The sequence below is a fragment of the Strongylocentrotus purpuratus genome, unplaced genomic scaffold (genome assembly GCF_000002235.5).
Source record: "Strongylocentrotus purpuratus isolate Spur 01 unplaced genomic scaffold, Spur_5.0 spur5_scaffold_3, whole genome shotgun sequence".
NCBI classification, from domain to species: domain Eukaryota; kingdom Metazoa; phylum Echinodermata; class Echinoidea; order Camarodonta; family Strongylocentrotidae; genus Strongylocentrotus; species Strongylocentrotus purpuratus.
In genome coordinates, this window is record NW_022145609.1 from 16878272 (window position 1) to 16903376 (window position 25105).

General features: G+C 37.3%; 1 protein-coding gene across 1 annotated transcript in view; it reads right to left on the reverse strand.

Moving 5' to 3' along the window:
* Window positions 1-5432: 5432 nt before the first annotated feature.
* The window catches only part of LOC591452 (asparagine synthetase domain-containing protein 1-like), a 41229-nt gene continuing 21556 nt past the window's right edge, over window positions 5433-25105 (reverse strand). Inside the window, exons 8-14 of the mRNA XM_011665587.2 lie at window positions 24341-24428; window positions 23471-23505; window positions 13866-14028; window positions 10931-10998; window positions 9809-9892; window positions 7821-7911; window positions 5433-6442 (exon numbers count right to left, since the gene is read on the reverse strand). Coding sequence (XP_011663889.2) covers window positions 6251-6442; window positions 7821-7911; window positions 9809-9892; window positions 10931-10998; window positions 13866-14028; window positions 23471-23505; window positions 24341-24428 — 721 coding nt within the window. The 3' untranslated portion in view covers window positions 5433-6250. The remainder of the gene's footprint in view (window positions 6443-7820; window positions 7912-9808; window positions 9893-10930; window positions 10999-13865; window positions 14029-23470; window positions 23506-24340; window positions 24429-25105) is intronic.

Below are 25105 nucleotides of genomic sequence, written 5' to 3' on the forward strand. Positions count from 1 at the left end.
GAAGAAAACACTCCAAATGGGCTGGCCAGAAGAAGAACAAATTTGTCAAGCACATCAAAAAATCAAACAGTATTGGACAGTTAGAGGAGAGTTGGTTATTGAAGATGATTTGATCTACAAATCAAACAGAGTCATTATTCCCATCAAAATGAGAGCATGTGTACTAAGAAAACTGCATCGGTTACACCAAGGAATTGAAAAGACAAAACTTATAGCAAAAGATGTCGTTTATTGGCCAGGAATGCACAACAAAATCACTGTCATGATTGAAAACTGCAATACCTGTGCAGAATTTATTCAGACCTAAACAAAGAAAAGAGCCACTGCTAGGTATGGCATAAAAAACAAGAACGCCCATGGCAGAAGGTAGGAACAGACTTGTTCAAAATGGATGGTAGAAACTACAAAGAAACTAGACTATTGTGATGCGGTTTGGAGAAATATAAAGAGAAAATCTTTTAAAAACTTTAGGTTCTTTAGAATAGAGCCCTCCAAATTGTATTAAAAGTTGATGCTAGATACCCTACAATTTTCCTGTATCAGCAGTTAAAACTTGATTTCTTAGATAAGAGAAGAGATGAACATGCTCTTTACATGATGTATCAAATTACTAATCATAATTGTCCTAATTACTTGCTAGATTTATTTGAACTAAAAAAATGGAATTATAATATAAGAAATTCAATTGATAATTTCTTACTACCGAAATTAAGAACAGATTTTGAGAAAAAGCGAAGTGCTGGAACTCTATTTCACAAGAACTTAAACGCGAGTTGTCTTATTTGAATTTCAAATGTAATCTAAAGTACATGGAATCACGAGCCATTGATGAGTAATTCCTGTCCCTGTTTAAATATGTATTTGTAAAAAAAAAAAGAAGTAGTGTCTGCACCTACGGTGGCGACTTTTAAGAGTCAATTGAGAGCCCTTCCCTTAGGAAAAGAGGGCTAATCTACCAAGTATACCAAGCAAGTAAGTATTGTAGTGTTTGTTGTATTTATTTTGTATATATTTATTTTATCATTATTATGTTGTATTATGATGTATATATGTAATTTTGATGTTGTATGTTTTTATGTATGCACGGCCCTATGGAAGAACAGTCCATGGGCTGAGGGAGGCCTCCGTGCTTAAATAAATAAATGAACTGAAATGTTGATAGTGGACTATTTTTTCAGCTTCTTTGAAGTCAACCAGTTGAGTTCACTGACAAGTAAAAAGGTGATTGATGTTTGTAAACAACATTTTGCAAGGTATGGAATCCCAGAAACACTTGTTTCTGATAATGGTAATCAGTACACGAGTGAACAATTCAAGGAATTTACTCGACTATATTACCACCAAAAGTGAGGTAGGAAAAGCCTACGAGGGGGATTTTCATAAGATTGAAACAATTCAAACTCTTCATATGTTGAAAAAATAGAGTTTCAAGCTACATGTATCATGGTCAATGCAATTAATGGCATGTTTATCTCATCATTGAAATTTATTTTAAATACAAAGGAAATATAAAATACCTCGATAATGAAGAAGTTAAAGAAAGTAATGGAAATGTTGATCTTGTATATAATTCACGTTTTGTTTTACTTGTTTTGTAAATAGTCTGTATGTATTTTGAAATGGAATAACAAAGTCCCTGTGAAGAGGTAAAGAGAGAAAATAATTAATGGCATGTTATTTTTGGCTTTGTATCTCAATAGATTTGGAAACCAGACTGTGACGTATCTGTGCTCGTGTATCACTTCAATTTCAAGACGTTATTATTTCACGCGCCAATATTTTGATGAATGCGCTGGAGTGGTATAACCAGCGAGATCTCCACCTTCATATGTTACACATATCATTTACTGGGGAGGCGGGGGAGAATTTTCAAGGTCTCAGACTGCGACGTATCCGTTCTCATTTATCACTTCAATTTCAAGACGTTATTATTTCACGTGCCAATATTTTGATGAATGCGCTGGAGTGGTATAACCAGCGAGATCTCCACCTTCATATGTTACACATATCATTTACTGGGGAGGCGGGGGAGGATTTTCAAGGTCTCAGACTGCGACGTATCCGTTCTCATTTATCACTTCAATTTCAAGACGTTATTATATCGCGTGCCAATATATTGATGAATGCGCTGGAGTGGTACAACCAGCGAGATCTCCACCTTCATATGTTGCATACCGGTATATCATTTACTGGGGAGAAGGCCAGGGGGAGCTAGGATTTCCATGGTCTAAGCCATGATGCGTTGGAGTGGTACAACCAGCGAGATCTCCACCTTCATATGTTGCATATTGGTATATCATTTACTGGGGAGAAGGGGGAGCTAGGATTTCCATGGTCTAAGCCGTGATGCGTTGGAGTGGTACAACCAGCGAGATCTCCACCACTATATGTTGCATATATCATTTACTGCGGGGGCGGGGGAGGATTTTCAAGGTCTAAGCCATGATGCGCTGGAGTGGTACAATCAGCGAGCTCTCCACCTCGATATGTTACACATATCATTAACTGGGGAAGCGGAGGAGGAGGATTTCAAAGGTCTCAAAGATGACCCAAGGTATATGCCACCCAAGCCCACAAAGAGCAAACCTTTGGTAAGAAATTCTTGTGTGCATGCTATGTGTTTTCACCCTCATATTATTACAAGGTGTCATATTGATAATTTGAATTCCAAAATTAGACTCATGTTTAATTAAAATTTCATGAAATACTATTATGTCTCCTGTACTTGTTTCATTCAATAATTGTCAAGTGAATACTTATGTCAGGCAGACCCAGGGGCGGCGCCACAGGAGGGGGGGGGGGGGGCAGGGATATCCGTGCCCATTTGTCACTTCAATTCCAAAATGTTATTATTTCGCAAGCCAATATATTGAAAAATGCGCTGGAGTGGTGTAACCAGCAGGATCTCCACCTTCATATGTTACACATATCATTTACTGGGGAGGCGGTGGAGGAGGATTTTGAAGGTATCATCCAAGAATTTTTTACGTCGTTCTGGAAACTAGGGATGCCTTGAGGCATATTTCCTTGGTCGAAGAATGATTTACCCACGTGTGGGTCCATAAAATATGAACCCACCATTGGAAACCAGACTGCGACGTATCCATGCTCATTTGTCATTTCAATTCCAAGACATTATTATTTTGCGTGCCAATATATTGATGAATGCGCTGGAGTGGTACAACCAGCAAGATCTCAACGAAGCAATGAAAGGCTGAAGAGTTCACATTGCAAAAAGCTTGATGAAAAAAGCAAAGGAAGATGGAACTGATCCATAGTTGGAATTTTTTGGACTATCAAAACAATTAACACAAAGTATTTTGATAGGGGAACCAAAGAACTACTCATTCTGAAAGAAGGAGAGAAAGTGGAGCCAACGCATCCAAGCGGAGCGGAACATCATGCTCTCTCATCTTAGGTATCAGTCCTTGCCATCATTCAAGTGCCAAACAGAGAAACAATGAACGTATTCTTCGCGAGATCGGTCCAGTGACAGAGGGAGCGACATCATTTCAGGGTTTCTTCCTACACAGAGAGACCACCAAGGGATAGAGGGAGCATCATTGAAGTAAAAAAATATATCTTTCACAACTGGAGTGCCAACTGATGAAAAGTCTTGACATGGTGTATATCAGAGGGAGAAGAATGATATGATTGCGAAGGACATATTGGTTCATAATTCCTGCCGTGCTACATACGTAAATAAACAAAAATAGAGAGGATCCTATTACTATGTCCATGTTCATGTCCTCAGGCTCAAGTTTCTGAGGTGTATTCAAAATTAAGAAAATTACGAAAGAATATGCATATGAATTGTGTGTACCTTAATAACAGATCTGATTAACTCATCCTTTCAACAAGGGATAGTACCACAACAGTGGAAGCAAGCTCAACTAACCCCTATTCTGAAATCATTACCAGCAACCATTAATAATCTTTCAAGGAAGTTGCAGATATAGTTGAACAGCGAGTAATCAATGGAAAGGAGGTAGTTCAAATGAAAGACCTTGTTTATCATATGAATAGCATATTAGTATCTTACAAGCGTGCCTCATCATACCGAAGTTGGTTACTAAAATCGAGGCTCCAAAAGAAATTAGGTACAAAAAATAGCATTCTCGCTTCCAAGATCATGTAACAAACCTGAGGTTATGTACTCCAACGAGGTGCCGATGTTCTTGTAAAATTAAAGAAGGAAGGAAAAAGGTCTGTTGATCACAAAGATCACATTAGAACATACAAATAAAAGTAAAAAGATCCCATTAGAAAAGAGGATTTTTTTAAAATCAAGTCATCGACAGCAACGGATGTAAATACTCCCCCAGGGCTTCAGAACAAAGTATTCATCGATATTATGGTGCATTTGTGCAATCGTGGGAGAGAAAACTTACGCAGTTTTCCCAAAACAGATTTCGTAGTCATGACTGATTCAACAAATGAGAGACAGTGACAAACTGACAAAAAAATCATCAAGAAGAATCACTCGATGACTCGAGCAGTCAACAAGGAAGGAAGTATGAAAATCATAAGCTGGACCGTCCTGTTGAAGCTTTTCAAAGGTATGTTTCTCATCTTAATCCAGCATGCAGTGACTTTTTTCAGCATCCAAAGACGAGCGTGGAAAGCAATGAGCAAGTGTGTTACTACAATTCTCCCGCAGGCAAGAACACTTTGGGTTAGAAAATGAAGAAAATATTTGTTGAAGCACAGACATCAAAAGTCTACACAAACCACTGCCAACGCACAACATCTATTCATGTCCTAGACGCAAGTGGATTCGAAGCCAGACACATACATGTAATGTCCGTATCCGGACACAAATCCGAAAGTAGCATCAAGCTCTATTCCTATGTTGATGAAGCTAAAAAGAGATGCATGATCAGATGCTTTTCATCAATTAGTGATGGAATAGCTGGCCCATCCACAGCCTCATCCACTTTTGCTAGCATTCATCCCGCTATTAGTAATACTAGTCCAAGACCAGAACCAAGTACGGCAGCTCTTGTGTCGGTACAACACACAGAAAAGACTGTACAGTTGGATTTCACCACAAATTTGCGGATTTCTTAACATCTGACAATGCCACTGGAATCAAGAAAGTATTATAAAATTAGGCCTATAATTAAACTAAAAATGGTGAGTCGGCACAATGCTATATTACCTTTATTTTTCCTTTATCTTGTTTTGTATCTATATACATGTAGGTCATCATAATATCTGTATAATATTTTGTTTGTGCTCTTTGAAACTCTTTCATTGTTGCACTTACATGTACTATAATATATCTGTAAAGCGCTTAGGCACATCGTTGTATTGATGTACATGTATTGGACGCTATATAAAAGCGGAATATTATTATAATTATAATATACAAACGCTTTATTTGTTTCTCAACACATCCATTTAAAAAATTAATCAATAAATATTCCATATTTCACCTGTTAAAATGCATTAATTGTGTGTGTGTGTGTGTGTGTGTGAATAAGTAAATTCCACCTTTTTCCCCTCCAGTAAAACATTTATCTGACAATTTTGAATCACAAAACTCTGGCAATTTAGTTTAAGTCACAAGAAATAAAATTCCTTCTACTTCTACATGTCAGGAAATGTACATTTGTGCTCTTTGAAACTCTTTTTATTGTTGCACTTACACTATAATTATATCCAAACCCTTGATTTTCTTTCCTCATCAATCTATTTTAAAAGTTAGTTCAATTGGTATTCCTTATGCAACCTTGTAAACTGCATTGAATTGCATGAATCAAGTAAATGCCACTTTTTTTCCCCTCCTGTATCAGACACAATAGTTGTTAACTTCTTCTCCACCAATTCACATGCTGTTCCAGTCTGCTGCATCTCTGCTGTTCTCAGCTTGGTAATCTAGAATCTGAACTGGATGGCTCTTTTGGGTAGCCTGGATGATGCCCTTGATGACAAGTCTGTTGCTTCGGTCAGACACCTTCTCTCTGTTCTTTGGCAATTCAGGATTGGGAGCTGGGATGTATCCCAGCCCAAGCCGATGAGCTCCAACCCTCTATCCACCTGTTGTTCTAGTCTGCTGCACATGTCAGAGGCCTTCTCTCGGTTGTTCTCAAGCTTGGCGATCCTGGATCCAGACTGCATGGCTCTCTTTGGAAGCTTTGAGACTTTCTCCTTGCTATTCTCCTGCTTGGCAATTCAGTTTCCAAACTGGATGGCTCTCTCTGGTAGCTGGGATGACATCCCCAGCCCAAGTCAATGGCTGCAACCCTCAATCCACCTGTTGTTCCAGTCTTCTGCACCTGTCAGATGCCTTCTCTCTGTTGTTCTCAAGTTTGGCGATCCTGGATCCAAACTGGATGGCTCTCTTCGGAAGCTTGGAGGAGGCCCCTAGCCCAAGACGCTGGGCTGCAACCCGTAGAAGAAGCTTCTCTCCAACCCCTCTTGGTAGATTTAGATCAGCCTGTGATGGAAAGGTGAACAACATGATTTCAGAAAAGTGTGTCGTCCTCTCCTGCCTACATGAATCCTGTTTATGGTATTAAAGGTAAAGACCAGTTCTGGTCATGCGATTGCATTGTGAAAGAAACGTTGTGGAATCGATCAGAAAAGGTTGATCATCTAGCATCTAGCATCTGCAAGGTTCTGGAATCATCAAAATGATAAGAAATTTGGCCCATTCTTTGTTACAAGTTACAAGCACTATACACAGAAAGATGTATATGGGACTACCCTATATCTCTCACAGACCATGAGAGAAACAAATTTACCAAATATATGAATTAGTAGGCGGTTTCCCGGCAAATTTGTTATCATCATGTATTAGTCAAAACATAATATTCTTTCACATGATTGGTAATGAGAGCTTCCATTTCATTTTTTGAAATTGGGGCGTTTCCAATACTGGTCTTTACCTTTAAGCTTACAGGAACAAGAGAATTTATAAGTCAAGCCATTAACTTCCAATCCATGTGTGCCTTCTAAATTCAAAGATAGTGTTACAGAGAGTGCCATTTCTTTTCCTTCAAATCTAAATGAGAATACATTATTTTTTAAAGGAAGTTATCACTGCATTGACTAGGTAGTGCATATACTTTGCATTGATATAAATGCACAGGATATGATTGACACTTTTGTCTACTCATAACTCATGAGGCATCATTTACACTACGCAGAAAGTTCCTCAACATTGCTATTTATCAACCCTACTAATGTAAATGGATAGAGATAAGAATGTTTTCTTTGATTGTTAGGTACAATGTGAAAACCTATGGCACAACAACAGCAAGGGAGCTTTAATAGTGAAATGTAGTGGCACGAAAAGTTGCGCCCAAAACCCCAAATGAATAATTGTAGAAACTGATATGTTATCATTATAGAGGTAGACCCACATAGTTAAGAGGTGGAGCTGGTAAATTCATGAGCCTTTTCGTACCACGCAACCTACATGTAAATGGGCTACACATAATAATTGATGCAATCACCAATGCAATCAAATATGAACAACTTTATAATTTATTATGACAAAACGGGTTAAAACCAATGCAAGTTTTGTATGTGAGACTTTAATAATAGCCTAATAATAATAGCCTAATAGTCCACTCCAAATTTTATTAAACCGAAACGGAAATTCTTTTTGCCCTATTGATCGTGAGCCCGGCAGCCACTGAGCAGCGCCAGATCGACGTTGCTCTATCCCTTATTGTTGAACCTCAAACAAGGTAGCTACAACTCCCATCTTTTAACGTCTTTTGGTATGACGCGGCCGGGGTTCGAACCCACGACCTCTCAGTTGTGAGGCGGACGCTCTACTGACTGAGCCAACACTCCGGTACACATACCTTGAGGTTAATAGGAAGACTGTTGAGAAAGGAGACGGCATCTTCATCTAAATAGGGTAGACGAGACTCTCTGCCATGATCAGATATCACTCTGGAAACAAAAAGATAGAAATAACTTTGAGACAGGGAGAAGGCTCCTATTTAAAGAGATGGTTGAGTTCTGGTAATGATTGAAAATAAATTCTCACAGAATCCAACAAAACTTTCACTGAATGTTCAAGACTACAAACTAAATGACATGTGCCAAACGATTGTGGTAGAAAATGTAAAGGGGCTGATAAAAGAGCATAGAAAGATGAGGATATCAAGGTACACACTGTAAGTAGGCCTGACACCAAGTGTTTAACACAGGTCACTATGTGCAAATGGGACTTGTGGTTTTTATCGAAGAGCTCAAGATTAGCTTTAAATTTGAAACAGGGAGAAGGCTCTTATATACATGTAACAACTGCATAAAATCAATTCTCATATTGACTAAAGTATCCCTCGTAATTTGTGATCCAACCCATCCCTCTCAGCCTACTCACTCATTTTCAATCTCTCATAATAAACTTGGTGTTCTAGCTGTACAAAAATTCAGATTAAAACCAGAATGGTGACCCTATTTTTATCTCAACCATTTAATGATAAATTCAATTAAAATCCAATGAAATTTCTAATATATCCACCAATTATAATTATTGAATATTCACTGTTTTCAGTACTCCAGAGTCTAATCTCCTTTTTGTAATTTCTTATATTTTCATTTTTACAGAAACGGCCCCTTTTAAAAGTAATAATGTAAACAAATTGAAATACTAAAAGAAAAGGAACAGTGAAATTGCAATAGATCATAAATAAAACTGATTGGCTTTAGTGAACTCGATCGAGGCTACTAAACCGGTCACCTACACATGAACAACAAATTTTCAGATTCAAGAATCTCTATCGACACAGGAAGCTATGAACACATTCCCCCATTTTAACAACTACAGGTGATTTACGAGCCGACACCAAAATTTGGACAACCGTCAATTGCCCACATTCTTACAATACTCGCGAGACACGTAAGACCTAGTTGCACGCACGGTTACTTCTCACACGAGCCCGTAAACAAGCCCCGCCCACAAGGGACTGAGCAGATGACGGGCCAGATCAATAGTTTGTTTACTAGCATAGACGGATCAGGCCTCAAAAGGGCAATTAAATTAAACAATGCTTGCGTAACGGTTTTAACCCATTACATGTGGGAACCAGGTGATCCCAGTAGTAAGAGTATGGGGATTAATGGATTTAGGAGTCACGGGTTAATCATCTAGCATAACACAGGTGTCTGGTGGGGCAAGGGAACCAAGGGGTTGTAAACAGAAAACAGGTCAGGCATTTTTTGTAATCCGATGCTGCCCTCCAAGTCTGATAAATAATAAGGGCTATTCCGTCGGGTGTCCCTACCCCATATCTGACATAACATTTTAGAGGTTAAACTAGTCTGTTAGAAGACACTTTTTTTGCTATAGTATTTACCAACCATAACTGCATTTTTTCTATTTCTCATCTTTTATCATGATTAACCTATACTGTGTTTACGAGTAATTAACTGATCCAGTATGAACGAAAATATTAGCATGTTAATTTGATTGTGTTCTCAACATATAAACATAACGATGTATTTTCACCCATTGTTAATGATCAAAGTCAAATACTTTAATATGTACACAACCCGTTTATTCTTCAATATTACGATTATTGCACCCTTATTTGGTAAAGCTCCCTCTTTCACCACAGAATATTCTCTTCCCTGATGGGGCTTTCCCTATAAAAAGGATACATCTCGGGTCCTCCTCTGGTCACATGAGATAATGTTTCAAATCCCAACTATATGTTTTTCACTTTTCTAAATATTTGCACCTTGATGTACGGATGTTAACAGTGATCAATTAATGATGCACATTTTTCTCCTGAAGATACAAAGTGCTGAATAGTATACTCAGGCTGTTTGCATTACTAACCTGTCGTCTCTCCCCAGATTGCGAGCTGAGATGCGATCCACCTCCATCTTGATCTCTTCTAAGAGACCCTGCCAGCCTTCAGACCTGCAGGATGAAAATAAAGCATTACTACTAGATATATGTAGAGGTGTCGTGGTCGAGTGGATGTGTCACCGGACTGTGGATAACAATCTACATTTGCCACACCCGACCCAGGTGAGGTAAATGGGTACCTGGCAGGATTTAATTCCTTGAAATGCTAGAGCGCCGTAATGGCAGCCATGTTAAAGCTGGGGTAATAATATCCAAAGCTCTTTGGAAGCGCATAGAAGACGTAATGTGATATGCGCTAACAAGAACCAAATATTATTATATGCTTCGTAATTCAAAAATTAAAGGGCAAAAGCTGACATTCTGAGGGTAAAGCATGTCATCACATTAATATATGATCTGCATGGTTTGAATAATTTTTAAAGAGATCTAGACAATCTCCCAATTTTTGACAATAACATTTCAAGGATACTTGAATAACTTTCCCCTTCACCATCCATCTATTCCCTAGACATTTACTCCCTAGGATAACTCCAATCACAGTATTATAAACCGCAAACAACTACTACTTGAAACAATTATTCTTTATTATATAAACCAGTTTTCGAAACACCCCCTTCTCAAAAAATGAAATGGAAGCTCTTATTACCAATCATGTGAAAGAATATGTTTTTACTAATACGTGATGATAGGTATTTTGCCGGGAAACTGCCTACTAATTGACATATTTGGTAAATTATTATATCTATCCGGACTGTAGGGTATCTATAGCGTAGTCCCATATACCTCTTTCTGTGTACAGTGCTTGTAACTTTACCAAGACTGGGCCAAGTTTCTTTTCATTTTGATGATTCCAGAACCTTGCAGTACACACCAATACTTACATGTATATGCTAGATGATCAACCTTTTCTGATCAATTCCACAACGTTTCTTTCACAATGCAATCGCATGACAAGAACTGTTCTATACCTTTAATAGACTTTAAATGACTCATATATGAACCAAGAACATCCAAGTTTATTACAAGACCACGGTTCAACCACCAAGCTATCTTGCCCACTTATATCTGAACATTATCATTATAGCTTACTTGAACTTTGACCTGTGTCTGGCGTATCCGGCCAGCTGCTCATCAGCACCCATGCCAACTAACACCACCTATAAACAAGGATTAAAACAAAAAAATAACAGAGAAATAATATAATATTGACAAATGAACAAAGAAACGTCACTTTGTGGTATGGTGGTTCATTCACTCGACCTTCAATCAAAAGGCACATGTAGAGAGTTCTCATCTCAGCCAAGGCCGTATACCGCGTGAGTCAAAAAAAAGTTTACACCTAGAAAATTGCTAATTATTTTAAAAATCATCTATGAACAGTAAATTATTATACATCGTATGAAAGAGCGTTTTATACCAAATCATTCGGTATCATTTTTGTATGGTATGTGTTCACTCTTGGATAAACGGGAGGCATTGTTTGCGAGAGTGCGAAAATCGACGTGCTATACTAATTTACTGTTCATATATCATTTTTTTAATAATTAGCAATTTTCTAGGTGTAAACTTTTTTTTGACTCACACTGTATACATGTATGTCTTAAGACAAGGCATTTTATAAACAGTTGTCTCTCAGCCTCTCTTTCTCTCTCTCTGTCACTTTCTCATGCTTGAATTATTTCTCTTTCTTTCTTTCCATCTTTCCATCTCTCTCTTTCCATCTTTCTCACTCTTGCTTGCTCTTCTCTCTCTCTCTCTCTCTCTCTCTCTCTCACTCTTGCTTCTCTCTCTCTCTCTCTCTCTCTTTCTCATGCTTGAAATATTTCTTTTCCTATCTTTCCATCTCTCTCGCTTTCTCTCTCTCTCCCTCTCTCAAATGCTTGAATTATTTCTCTTTCTATTCTATCTTTCCATCTCTCTCGCTTTCTTTCTCTCTCCCTCTCTCTCTCTCATTCCTTCTCTCTCTCTAACTTTCTCATGCTTGAAATATTTCTCTTTCTATCTTTCCATCTCTCTCGCTTTCTTTCTCACACACTCTCTCTCTCTCATTCCTTCTCTCTCTCTAACTTTCTCATGCTTGAAATATTTCTCTTTCTATCTTTCCATCTCTCTCGCTTTCTTTCTCACACACTCCCTCTCTCTCTCTCTGTCACTTTCTCATGCTTGAATTATTTCTCGTTCTTTCTTTCCATCTCTCTCTTTCCATCTTTCTCACTCTCTCACTCATGCTCGCTCCTCTCTCTCTCATTTCTATCTCTTGCAATATTTCTCTATCTTTCCATTTCTCTCTCACTTTCTCTCTCTCCCTCTCACTCTTGAAATATTTCTCTTTCCATCTCTCCATCTTCCTTGTTTTCTCACTCTCTCACTCAGGCTCGCTCCTCTCTCTCTCTCCCTCTCTCTTACTTTCTCGCTCTCTCTCTCTCTCTTTATCTCTCTTTCTCATGCTAGAAACATTTTTCTTTTTATCCTCCCATCTCTCTCTCTTTGCTTGCCTCATCCTACTAACCTCCCATTGTCTTCTTCTCACATGCCACATAAATCCATTCACAAGCTATCGCCTCAAAACAATTTAACAGACAGGTTATCGCAATGGGGTTGTTGGTCTTCTTTTCAATTCACAAGAGATGGATCAACCAGGCCGTTGCATCACAATTTAAAACCAACTCTGGGATGCAATGAACTGGAGTGGAATGCGTAATATCTCAGCGGGGGGCCATTAAAAGACGATGAATGTTGCAGTCATCATCCCAGCGAGAAAGCATGTGACATCTCATCACCATAAAAATCAAATAATGTTGATACAGGATGTGAAACAATGGCATGTAATTCTTCATTTTCATGAGAAAAAATCTAAAGGTTCATTGCCTTGTACAGCTTACATATACACCAAGTATGTACTACTAGTTAATGATATCCAGTGAGCGAACATATGCCTTTTCTCATCACCATAACAATGAAAGATAATTTGACAAAGGAAGTGAAACAATATATAATTCCTCATTTTGATGAACAAATGCTTTGGGTTCATTGCATTGTACAGTGCACATATACATAACAAAAACACTAATTGATTTTGAGTAAGGGAACACGTGCCATGCAGGATCTCATCGCCATAGAAATCAAATATATGTTTGACAAAGAAAGTGAAACAATGACATATAATTCCTCGTTTTCATGAACAAATGCTTTGGGTTCATCGCCCGCTGTATGACAATAACCCACTACTGCACCTAAACCAAAAACCTTTGCAACATAAAACTTTTTTGACCTTGTACACAACTGCCACTTGTGTAAATTCCAAAAAACTCTGGGTTGGTTCAATTGTGATTCCATTGTACAAATCTGAATCATTTGCAACATTTGCTGGAAAGTCATGCACAAAGAGGTTCCTGTGCTTATTTACAGCACTATTATTAGGGCAATTCCACGGTAACGGAAGGACACTCAAACAAGATTTTTGAACTTCAGGTTCATACTAAAAGAACTGTTTTATTAGTATAAGATGTGAAACAGTACAGATATAATACCTATATAAGTGCCTTTAATTCTCCCCAAAAAATTGTCATTATAGTTAAGTAGTTTAAGAATGTGCATATTAATTATCTCGGTAACGGAAGGACATAAAAATGGACATGGTTTTTCCAGTTAATTAGTGTTTATCCAAACTTTGTGAAGTTGATGAAGCTTTCCACTTGACTGAAACACATTTTGTTCCCCATAGTTTAATACATACTAATAAAACATTTCTTTTAGTATGAACCTGAAGTTCAAAAATCTTGTCTGAGTGTCCTTCCGTTACCGTGGAATTGCCCATTAAAGCCCCACTACATTACTTGTAGCTACTTGCGCCCTCTATATAGCAAACAATGCCTAATCATTGGTCCTGCCATGGTCCCCTTTTTCTTATGTTAATTGAGAGCTGATTTGATGTGATAACCACCTGTCAGTGACCATGCAGGGAGGTCTAATCCCTCCTGGCCGAACTAATGCAGATAGGCTTTAAGATCATCACGAGACATACCTTGGCAGGACTGGTGTAGGGCTCTCCCAAGCGTTCCTCCTCTTGGAGAGTGTTGTGGGTGATCAGCTTGCCCCTGCCTCTTGCAGCAAACCAGATAGCACAACCTATGCTGTCATCCAGAACAGTGTCTTGAGGATAGATCAGATGGCACAGATGCTCAGACCTGATAGGGGGGAACAAAATGATGGTTGCAGATGTGAAATTGAGGAGAGCATCACCAAAACTCTGGCAACATTTTTACTGGCACTTTGTATATATGCACCTTTCACCTGCACACCTGGGCATCCCTACGCTTCACACACATGCACTTATACATCTGCAAGAATCTTCAGCAGTGAAGGAGGCATATTATCCTAAAGAAGAAGAATTTGGAAATGGAACAGAGCACTCTATATGTATATACTGTACCTCCCAAGAATCCTAACATTGAATTGCAATACAAAAAAAAAAAGTAAATGCATACAAACAAGTTACACATAGTGTTGATGGATCCTGGTGGGGGTGGGGGGGGGGGGAGAATGATGGTTGTAGGTGTGAAATTCGGAGATTGTCATCAATTTTTTTTAATGGAACAGAGCACTCTACATATACTGAACATTCCTCTTATTCTCTCCCTCGCATTCACCCTCTGTCGCCTAACATATTTTACTATCAAAGCCCATCTTCTCTGCGTCCATAATAATAATAATAGTGGGTTCTTGTAAAGCGCTCATGTCAGTCAGATTTGTCCCTCCTGGCACTCCCGATCATTACCCTGGCTTTAGCACGGCTGCCATACGGCGCTCTAGCATTTCAAGGAATAAATTCCTACCAGGTACCCAGTTACTTCGCCTGGGTGGAGTGTGGCAAATGTAGATCAATGTCTTGCCAAAGGACATTAGTGCGGCGGTGGGACTCGAACCACGGACCTTGTGATCGACAGTCCGGCGACGTATCCACTCGACCACAGCACCTCTTCCCTCTTTCATTCCTAGAAAATGTCCTTCAGCTGTACGTTTGTGTTTGCGCACTGATCACACAGTTCTCAATATCAGTTGTGATTCTACAAATCTTAAACACACATTAAATATTTGGTGTTTCCACAAATCTTTTACTCAAATTAAACATTTTGTGTTTCCACAAATCTGAACTACAAACAAAACTCTTTGTGTTCCCACACATCACATTAAACTTGAAGTCAAACAAAAGAAGAAGAAGAAAAAAATCACACTTCTGTACACAAAAGATCCAAGATTATCATTATGTTATCTTGTCTATCAAATCTTGTCTAAAAGACCACCAACTGCCACCAACTGCCTGTCAGCTTAAGACCCTCTCAAGGTGACATTGACTACACAGTTACTTTGATTATCAAGGATCACAGTATAGCTTTTCTACAAGTGTTCATTAAGTTATCAAATTCTTTGTATTATAATTATAAGTATATTGATTCATTTCCATTTTTATTTTTTCACTTCTATAAGTACCTAATAGTATATATCGATGATGAGAAGAATTTTTTTTCTTCTTTCCAGTGCATGAATTTGAATTGATTTGAATTTCTATTCACAATAAAAAATCTATCAAAAAAGAAAGAAAAAAGAATGGATAAAATATGGTCAGAGCAGCAGAGTTTTTTTTTGTAGTGGGAGGGGCGGATTTATTTAGGAATCTGCGACTTTTACTACTATCTCTGTCTTGAAACAAATTTTTTAATATTTTCATCTTGTTTGCATCTTTTATGATTGGTATTGCGAAGGTTCATATCTATTTTTCATCAAGGTCTAGGCCAAAAAATACCCTGGATGCTTTACAAATTTTGTATGGAGTTACGAAGTCTACCAAGTTTTAAAGATAAAGACCAGTTCTGGTCATGCGATTGCATTGTGAAAGAAACGTTGTGGAATCGATCAAAAATGGTTGATCATCTAGCATATAAGTATTGGTGTGTACTGCACGGTTCTGGAATCATCAAAATGATAAGAAAATTGGCCCAGTCTTCGTAAAGTTACAAGCACTGTACACAGAAAGATATATATGGGACTACGCACACGTGCGCGACACATGCATATTATCTATTTGGTCCCAATAGATAAACTAATTTACCAAATACATCAATTAGTAGGCGGTTTCCCGGCAATTTTTTTATCATCATGTATTAATCAAAACATATTCGTTCACATGATTGGTAATAAAAGCTTCCATTTCATTTTTTGAGAGGGGGGCGTTTTCAAAACTGGTCTTTACCTTTAACAAAAAAACAAAAAAAGAAATCTGCTCATCATGATGTGCTCTTATCCACAAAACATTTCTTCTCTGGCATGGAATCCTTTCTTGGAAGACTTTCCACAACAATAGCTTGAAAGAAAAATCTCCTTGGTAACGCCTTCCAGATGTTCATGACATCTTGGTTTGTTTCTGGCTCTCACCCAAATCTCTGAGGTCTTGCCTTACATTGCATGCATGTTACTTTTGCCAAATTTTCAAAGTATATTGACTTCTTAAAGGGAAAGTCACTCCTGATATAAAGCTGGCTTCAATAGAAGCAGAAAAATGAGAGGAGCCGGTCAGTGAAAGTTTGAGCAAATTTAAGTTGCGATCAATCAAACACAAATTGGCATCTCTGTGATGTATCTTGCGAGATCCCCTCCCACATGCTCTGTAGTAATATTTCAGAAATTTAAATCTTCCCTCAAGAATTTCTCAAGCAGCCGGTCAGAATGTTGTTTTTGTTTAAAGCATGATACATGTGCTGGTGGTGACTGTTCCGGGAGTATTCTTTGACAATAACCAGCTTCCTAACTTGATCTTTGGACTAACACTTTACCTAACCAAACCCTAACCATAACCCCAATCTCTGAAAAAAATTTGGCCCAGAAAAAGATTGATTAACGATAATACTTTCTCCCAACTTTGAGGTGAATGATACTTCATATATTCAACTTTAAACAATCTGCTCATCCAATTTCATGCTATAAGAAACTTTATGCTACTGTTTTATCCCCCTCTACATCTTCCATTTTCCTGGAAACAGTGCCTTCCAACATGAGTGGGATGATTGAATAACAAACAATGTTTGAAATGTCAGATGTAAATGTCAGGCATATGTCAATTAGCGTAACATTCTGCCAAAATGAGAACAATGGCTCATTAGCATGATGCCCGGTATTCTTGGCAATAAACCTAGAACCAATAATGAGCTTGGTGATGTACAAGCATGCAAAAATGTGGTTTTGTACTTGGTAGAATCGGTTGCCAAGAAAAACAAAATGTAATTATACAAAATCTATTAAAGTACGAGTTAAAGAGTTTTTGGAACATTTATCTGCAAGCCTGGACATGATGAAAAACATTTGGCACAGAGTTTTATTTTTAGCAAACAAAGAATTAGATGGGAATAATTTCTGAAGACTCATAATTCAATATCCGTTTAACGATTGGAGTTATCCTTTACCATTAACTGACAAATCAATGTAAGGGGTAGATACTCCTGTAAATATTTCCTAAACATTTTCAACTTCCTCTGAAGGGGGGACATGATAAGTGAGTTGGAAAGTGTAGCTCCTCAAGAAAAAGCATTCAATGTTCAAACTTTGAGAAATCCTGCATTCATGACATGAACCATGATTGGACATTACAAAATCCTCTTGGAATGCTGATGATAGTCGTGGTGGTGGTGAAAGTGATGATGATAGTGATGATAATGGGGATGCTAAAGACGAGGATGAGAATGATTGAGGATATGGTGTTAATGATGATGATGATGGTGGTGGTGGTGGTATTGGTTTTACGTTAATAAAGATGATGATGAACATGATGAGGGGGATGAGAATGGATGAAAATGGTGATAAAGAAGATCATGAACAATTTCAGCTGCTTTCTACAGATATTTCAACAATGTTTGTTTGTTTCTCTGTTGTTGTTGTGTATTTTTTTTTTTTAATTAGGTGGGCTGTATCTAATACAGACCACCTTATAATTTTGTTAAAATTGCCTTTATTAGGTGGTCTGTCAACGACAGATCACCTATTGATTTCGCTAGAATTTTCTTTCTTTATTTATTTATTTATTCTTTATTTATTTTTATTTCTTCCGTACACTTTTTTGTACACACGTTCACTCGAAATCGACATGGTCAATTTTTTTCAAATTTCTGTCAGTCATCAAGCCCTATGATTTCAAGTTAAATCAACTTTTTCAAGGTCATTAGGTCATCGTGACGTCATCCAGGCGCCATTTTGTAAAAATCAGGTCATTATCATATCTCAATAACGAGTCATCAAAAATCAACCATATATGGTATACATCAACTTCAGGTCAAAGGTCAACTAAAAATTTCATCAAATTCCGCGCGCGCACCTCGACGCGCACGTACGCGCGCATTAAAATTTTAAAATGCTCAAATTCGTTCCAAATTATTTTTCCATACGTTTTAGGCCATTTTAAGCATTTTGCAAAAAAACGCGCGCACGCACATGCGCGCGCGTTTTCACGCGTTATTGCATCTTCCAACATAGAATCGCCACATTTTTTCTGTCATCATATTTGGCACATTTTTTCAAGCATTTTGATACCTTGTTCAACTTTTTCTGCCCATTAATAACGGAATGAGCGTCCGTTTAAGATAATTACCGTGCGCGCGAGCTTTTGTAATACATAGCATACATGGGCAAAAACATGCCTGTACAAAATCCATTGTAGCGCTGTAGGATGCAAGGTGACCCCAAGTTTTTTTTCATATTTTGATAGAGTATGAATTGGAGATATGATTTCATGTTTCATTTGACCCTCAGTTAACTCATGACGTCATCATAATGGCCTCCGAACTCAAAATTTCAATTTTCATATTATGACGTCAGCAGATTTTTGGAAAATTGATTGTATCTCTGCAAATGTTGATCAATTTTCTTTCAAATTTTGATATGTTCTACCTTAGAATATTCTCTACGAATGCAGTGAACACGATATTTCATTTTGACAAAGGCATCATGGCGTATTTTTGCGATTAAAGGAGGCATGTCAATTTTTCACATTTTGCGTGTATTCTCTACGGGACATGACTTTTTCTCAAAACTGGATTCTACATTCTCGTCTTTCGGGAGCAATATCTCCGTCGTTTTATCTTTGTTTACGCTGAGCTTTGAGTATGTTGTAGCTGAGACAATAAGCTATCACAAGTGTGCCCTTTATTTTTCGATCAGATGCCGGGATCATGCTCATATTTCACTTACAAAGTGGGATTTGAGAATTCAGTTTTCAGTTTACGTGTAATCTCTATTGGAAATGTTTTGGTATATCGATATTACGCACTTGACTTCCGACCTCGAAGTCCCTGGTTCGAGTCCGGGCGTTTCCAACAATTTTTTTTTCTTCACTTTTTTTTCTTTTTGACCTTTCACTGTACCATCTCCTTTGAATATTAAAACACGTACAATCGCAAATAATGTAATAAACAACCATATTTACTTTAATATTACCCTATTATCACTTGATCCATTACTTTTGGCGTGTAACCCTTATGGGAGATGACTTTTTCTCAAATCTGGATTCTACATTCTTGTCTTTTGCGAGCAATATCGCTGTTATTTCGGCTTTATTTTTGTTAATTTTTGAGTATGTTGTAGCTGAGACTATATACTATCTAAATGTTCTCTCATTTTTTTCAGTCTGATGTCATCGTGGTCTGTTGATGATAATCATCAACATCATCATGATCATCATCATCATCATCATCGTCATCCCCATTACTATCAAGATCATCATCATCATGATCATCATGATGATCATCATTGTTTACATGTCTATATAACTTCTCCCTTTCTCAATATAGTAAATATTATAATCTATCATAAGACTTGAAGACAGACCACCTAATTCGTCCCCATGACGAATTAAATTTCTAGTTTATTTTTATTCTTTATTTATTTTTATTTCTTCCGTACACTTTTTTGTACACACGTTCACTCGAAATCAACATGGTCAATTTCCTTTGAATTTCTGTCAGTCATCAAGCCCTATGATTTCAAGTTAAATCAACTTTTTCAAGGTCATTAGGTCATCGTGACGTCATCCAGGCGCCATTTTGTAAAAATCAGGTCATTATCATATCTCGATAACGAGTCATCAAAAATCAACCATATTTGGTATACATCAACTTCAGGTCAAAGGTCAACGAAAAATGTCAAAAAATTCTGCGCGCGCACCTCGACGCGCACGTACGCGCGCATTAAAATTTTAAAATGGTCAAATTCGTTCCAAATTAATTTTGCATACGTTTCAGGCCATTTTAAGCATTTTCAAAATTTGCGCGCGCGTAATTATGCGCGCGCGTTTCCGCGCGTATCCGCGCGTCCTGGCATTTTGCAACATAGAATCGCCAAATTTTTTCTGTTATCATATTTATTACATTTTTCCAAGCATTTTGATACCTTGTTTACCTGTTTCCGACCAGTAATACCGCAATTAGCGGCTGTCAAAGTTGAACGCACGCGCCGACCTGCGCTATCTGTATCCACAATACATGGGCAAAAACATGCCTATACAAAATTCATTTTAACTCTTCAGAATTGATAGATAACCCCCAATTTCTTTCATATTTAAATAGATTATGAGTTGGAGGTATGATTTCATGTCTCATTTGACCCTCAATTAACTCACGACGTCATCATAATGGCCTCCAAACTCAAAATTTCAATTTGCATATTATGAAGTCAGCATATTTCTGGAAAATTGACTGTATCTCTGTAAACAATAATCAATTTTCTTCCAAATTTTGATATGATCTAGCTTAGACAATTCTCTACAAATGCAGTTAACACAATATTTCATTTTGACAAAGGTATCATGGCGTATTTTTGCGATTAAAGGTGGCATGTCAATTTTTCACATTTTGCGTGTATTCTCTATGGGACATGACTTTTTCTCAAAACTGGATTCTACATTCTCGTCTTTCGCGAGCAATATCTCCGTCGTTTTATCTTTATTTACGCTGAGCTTTGAGTATGTTGTAGCTGAGACAATAAGCTATCATAAGTGTGCCCTTTATTTTTCATTCAGATGCCGGGATCATGCTCATATTTCACTTCCAAAGTGGGATTTGAGAATTCCATTTCCCGTTTACGTGTAATCTCTATGGGAAATGTTTTGGTATATCGGTAACGCACTTGACTTCCGACCTCGAGGTCCCTGGTTCGAGTCCGGGCGTCTCCAACAATTTGTTTTCTTCACTTTTTTTTCTTTTTGACCTTTCACTGTACCATCTCCTTTCAATATTAAAACACGTACAATCGTAAATAATGTGATAAAACAACCATATTTACTTTATTACCCTATTATCACTTGATCCTTTACTTTTTGCGTGCAATCCTTATGGGAGATGACTTTTTCTCAAATCTGGATTCTACAAAATCTTGTCTTTTGCGAGCAATATCGTCGTTATTTCGGCTTGATTTTTGTTGATTTTTGAGTATGTTGTAGCTGTGACTATATACTATCTAAATGTTCTCTCATTTTTGTCAGTCTGATGTCATCATGGTCTGTTGATGATAATCATCAACATCATCATGATCATCATCATCATCATCATCGTCATCACCATTACTATCAAGATCATCATCATCATCATGATGATCATCATTGTTTACATGTCTATATAACTTCTCCCTTTCTCAATAAAGTAAATATTATAATCTATCATAAGACTTGAAGACAGACCACCTTAATCGTCCTCGTGACGATTTAAATTCTAGTTATTATTATTATTATTATTTATTTTTCTTATTTCGACCCACTTTTTTGTGGAGAAGATAACATGAAAATGGTTTAATCAAATACCTTGAAATTTGACACACATATGTATAGGCATATGAACAAAACACAGCAAATTTTTCAACCTTGACCTTGACTGATGACGTCATCTAGGCGCCATTTTGTGAAATTTTCTGAAAATTTACTCATGATCATATTTTCATAACAGTAAATTATTTCTCATTCATATTTATCATGATCAAGGACAATATCCGTCCGGTCAATTTCAGGTCAAAGAACGCGCGCGTGCGCGTACGTCCGCGCGTCAATGCGCGCGTAAAATTTTGAAATGCTCAAAATCGTCTCAAAATCATTTTGCATACGTTTTAGGCCATTCTAAGCATCTTATAAAAAATCGCGCACACGCGCATGCGTGCGCGTTTTCGCGCGTAAAACTATTGCACAACAAAGAATCGCCATTTTTTTTCTTTCATAATATTCCACATATTTTTACAAACAAATTGATAGCATGTTTATCTCTTTATGACTATCAATGACGGAATGATCGACCGTTAAACATAAATTTCCGTGCGCGCGAGCTCTTGTAATACATAGCATATATGGGCAAAAACATGCCTATGCAAAATCCATTGTAGCTCTTTAGGATGCAAGGTGACCCCAATTTGTTTTCATATTTTGATTGAGTATGAATTGGAGATATGATTTCATGTCTCATTTGACCCTCAATTACCACATGACGTCATCATAATGATTATATCTTTGTAAAAATTGATCGATTGTCTTCAAAATTTTGATATGTTCTAGCTGAGAAAATTCGCTACAAATCCAGTTTTCACGATTTTTCATTTTGACAAAGGCATCATGGCGTATTTTTGCGATTAAAGGAGGCATGTCAATTTTTCACATTTTGCGTGTATTCTCTATGGGACATGACTTTTTCTCAAAACTTGATTGTACATTCCCGTCTTTCGCGAGCAATATCTACGTCGTTTTAGCTTCATTTACGCTGAACTTCGAGTATGTTGTAGCTGAGACAAAAAGCTATCTCAAATGTACCCTTCATTTTGTCTCAATTTTTTGTTGGATCAGCCCACCTATACTTGTTCCAAACAAGTATTACAAATCTAGTTTTTTATTATTATTATTATTATTAATATTATTATTATTATTATTATTATTATTATTATTTTTATTTTATTTTTTTTTTTTTATTTTATTTATTTTTTTTAAATTTATTTATTTATTTATTATTATTATTATTATTATTATTTTTTTTTTGGGGGGGGGGGGGGTTCAGGGAAAATATACTAGTTCTTTTTAAAAGACTGACTCTTAACACTGATTGAATGCTTCAGAAATGCTTCAGTCATAGAATCAGACAGAATATAACTATATATATATATATATATATATATACACTTGAAAGCTGAAAATGATCAAACTAAAACACCTAATGTACAAGCGTACATGCAGCTGTATGACGACTCTTTTAATCCATTGACTTCTTCATTCTCTCATTCTTCACTCTCAAAGGCTCAATTACACAGGAGCCATTCGGTTCTAGTGGGCTAAGGGTTAATGAAAGGCATTCTGTAATCAAACGGTTCAAAAGTTCACAGAGATGGCTAAAAATAAACTCTGAAATCTGAGCATCATCCCAACGTACTACCATCGAGCAATAATGATTCCATCTCTAGATTCAACCTAAATCCCTACTCTGACACCCCCATTTAAACTTGAAGCTGCTGTAAAGCATGCATAAATCCCATGTTTCTCTCTCTTTATCTGTCAACTTAACAAGCAGCTGCGTGCTGGAAACCCGTGCCAAAAAATGGCATGGTTTTGATTGCTGTGCTCACCTCAACGCTTGGAGTAATTCCAAAGTGACATCAATCTGGTAGTTGAGAAAAAGAGAGAGAGAGAGAGAAAGAGAGAGAGAAAGAGAGAGAGAGAGAAAGATGAGAGAGAGGGAGAGGAAGAGAAAGATGAGAGAGGGAGAGGAGAGAAAGACAGAGAGAGGGAGGGAGAGAAAGAGAAAGTCATACCGAGAGGGAGGGGGGGGGGGGGGGGGGGGAAAAAGAGAGGTAACGAGAGAGAGGGAGAGAAAATGAGAGAGTGGGGAGGAGAGAGAGGAGGAATCAGAAATAGTTCTCACAGATGAGTGACAAGCATTACCAAGGGAACAACTGAAGATTTGACAATGGATAACTGATTTATAACAGATTTGAAAGTAGATGTTCAGGAAACATGCTTAGTGGATTTGTGTGAAACATATTTTGTTAATTATCATTTGGTTTAATTTTCTTTCTTTTGCATTATTGGTATGTGCCATTTATCATAATTACTGGAATCGGCGGGCCTGATTCATGTTTCAAGCATCGTAAGTATTTCCCCAATAGGCAAATGAATTTAAAGGCATCAAAGCTATACTGCAGTTTTATTCATTTTTGTTTTCGTTTGTATCTTTTGTGGTTGAATTATAAGGGTCATTCTTAAAATGTGATTACTTCTGACTATACACACTTACAGTGAGAAATCATGACCACTTTAATACCAAAACAAATAAATTGAAATGAAAAAAAGAAAAAAAAAGTACTGAAATACCTGTACTCGTGGAAAATCTTACATTTCAGCGCCCAGTCATTACCCGATTATCGTCTCATTTATATGTCCTTAATTCATCTAGTAGTTACATGTATATATTTCAGAAATATGTTTCTGTAACTCACCTCTATGAAGTTCCACTTTCTGGACGGGTTGATTGTTTGGAGCTCCTCTAAACCTGCTCGGCCCGTTAGACGGTCAGGAACATCAAAGCTGAAAGAGTCAATTTTATTTAGTCGAAATTCATTTCAATTTTATTGCAATAAATTTGTTAAAGATTTTCTTAAAATGACAAACAGCATACATGCATTTATGTTTTCAGTGACTATGAAATTTGAAATATGGAGTGATATTTTTTGTATTCTTGTTTTACCTTTGTTTAACAAGATCTTTTTTTTGAAGTGAAGACAAAATAGAAAATTCCTCAAAAATTTACTTAACTTTTTCCCCTATTGACCATGTCACAAATTTGGCTTAAAAATTATGACAGTTTCTATTGAACCATGCACTATTTAATACACAATTCACCTTTAAAGGTGTCTTATAATTGATGGCAGAGTTTCACAATGCACTCCAGTTTTTCCCCTCATTGTAATACCCCTCCCCTGTCCCCATTCCCCTTCCTCTACTTCCCCCTGGTTGCACTCTCCCATGGCTATCAGGAGGATCTGCTTGTTTTCAGATCCGCCAGAGGGATTGGTTTACACAACTAAGCCTCGGATTTCACCCGAGATTTCCAGATTTGGGATGAAACAACTTCATCTGTGACCTGTATTCGTGCGGCACATTGTATTATCATTCTTTCCTTTCATTCTATCATTCTTTTCTTCATTTCAGGACTCCCCAATCCTCCCCCCTCTCTCACATGGTGCAACCGTAAGCCTACTGTA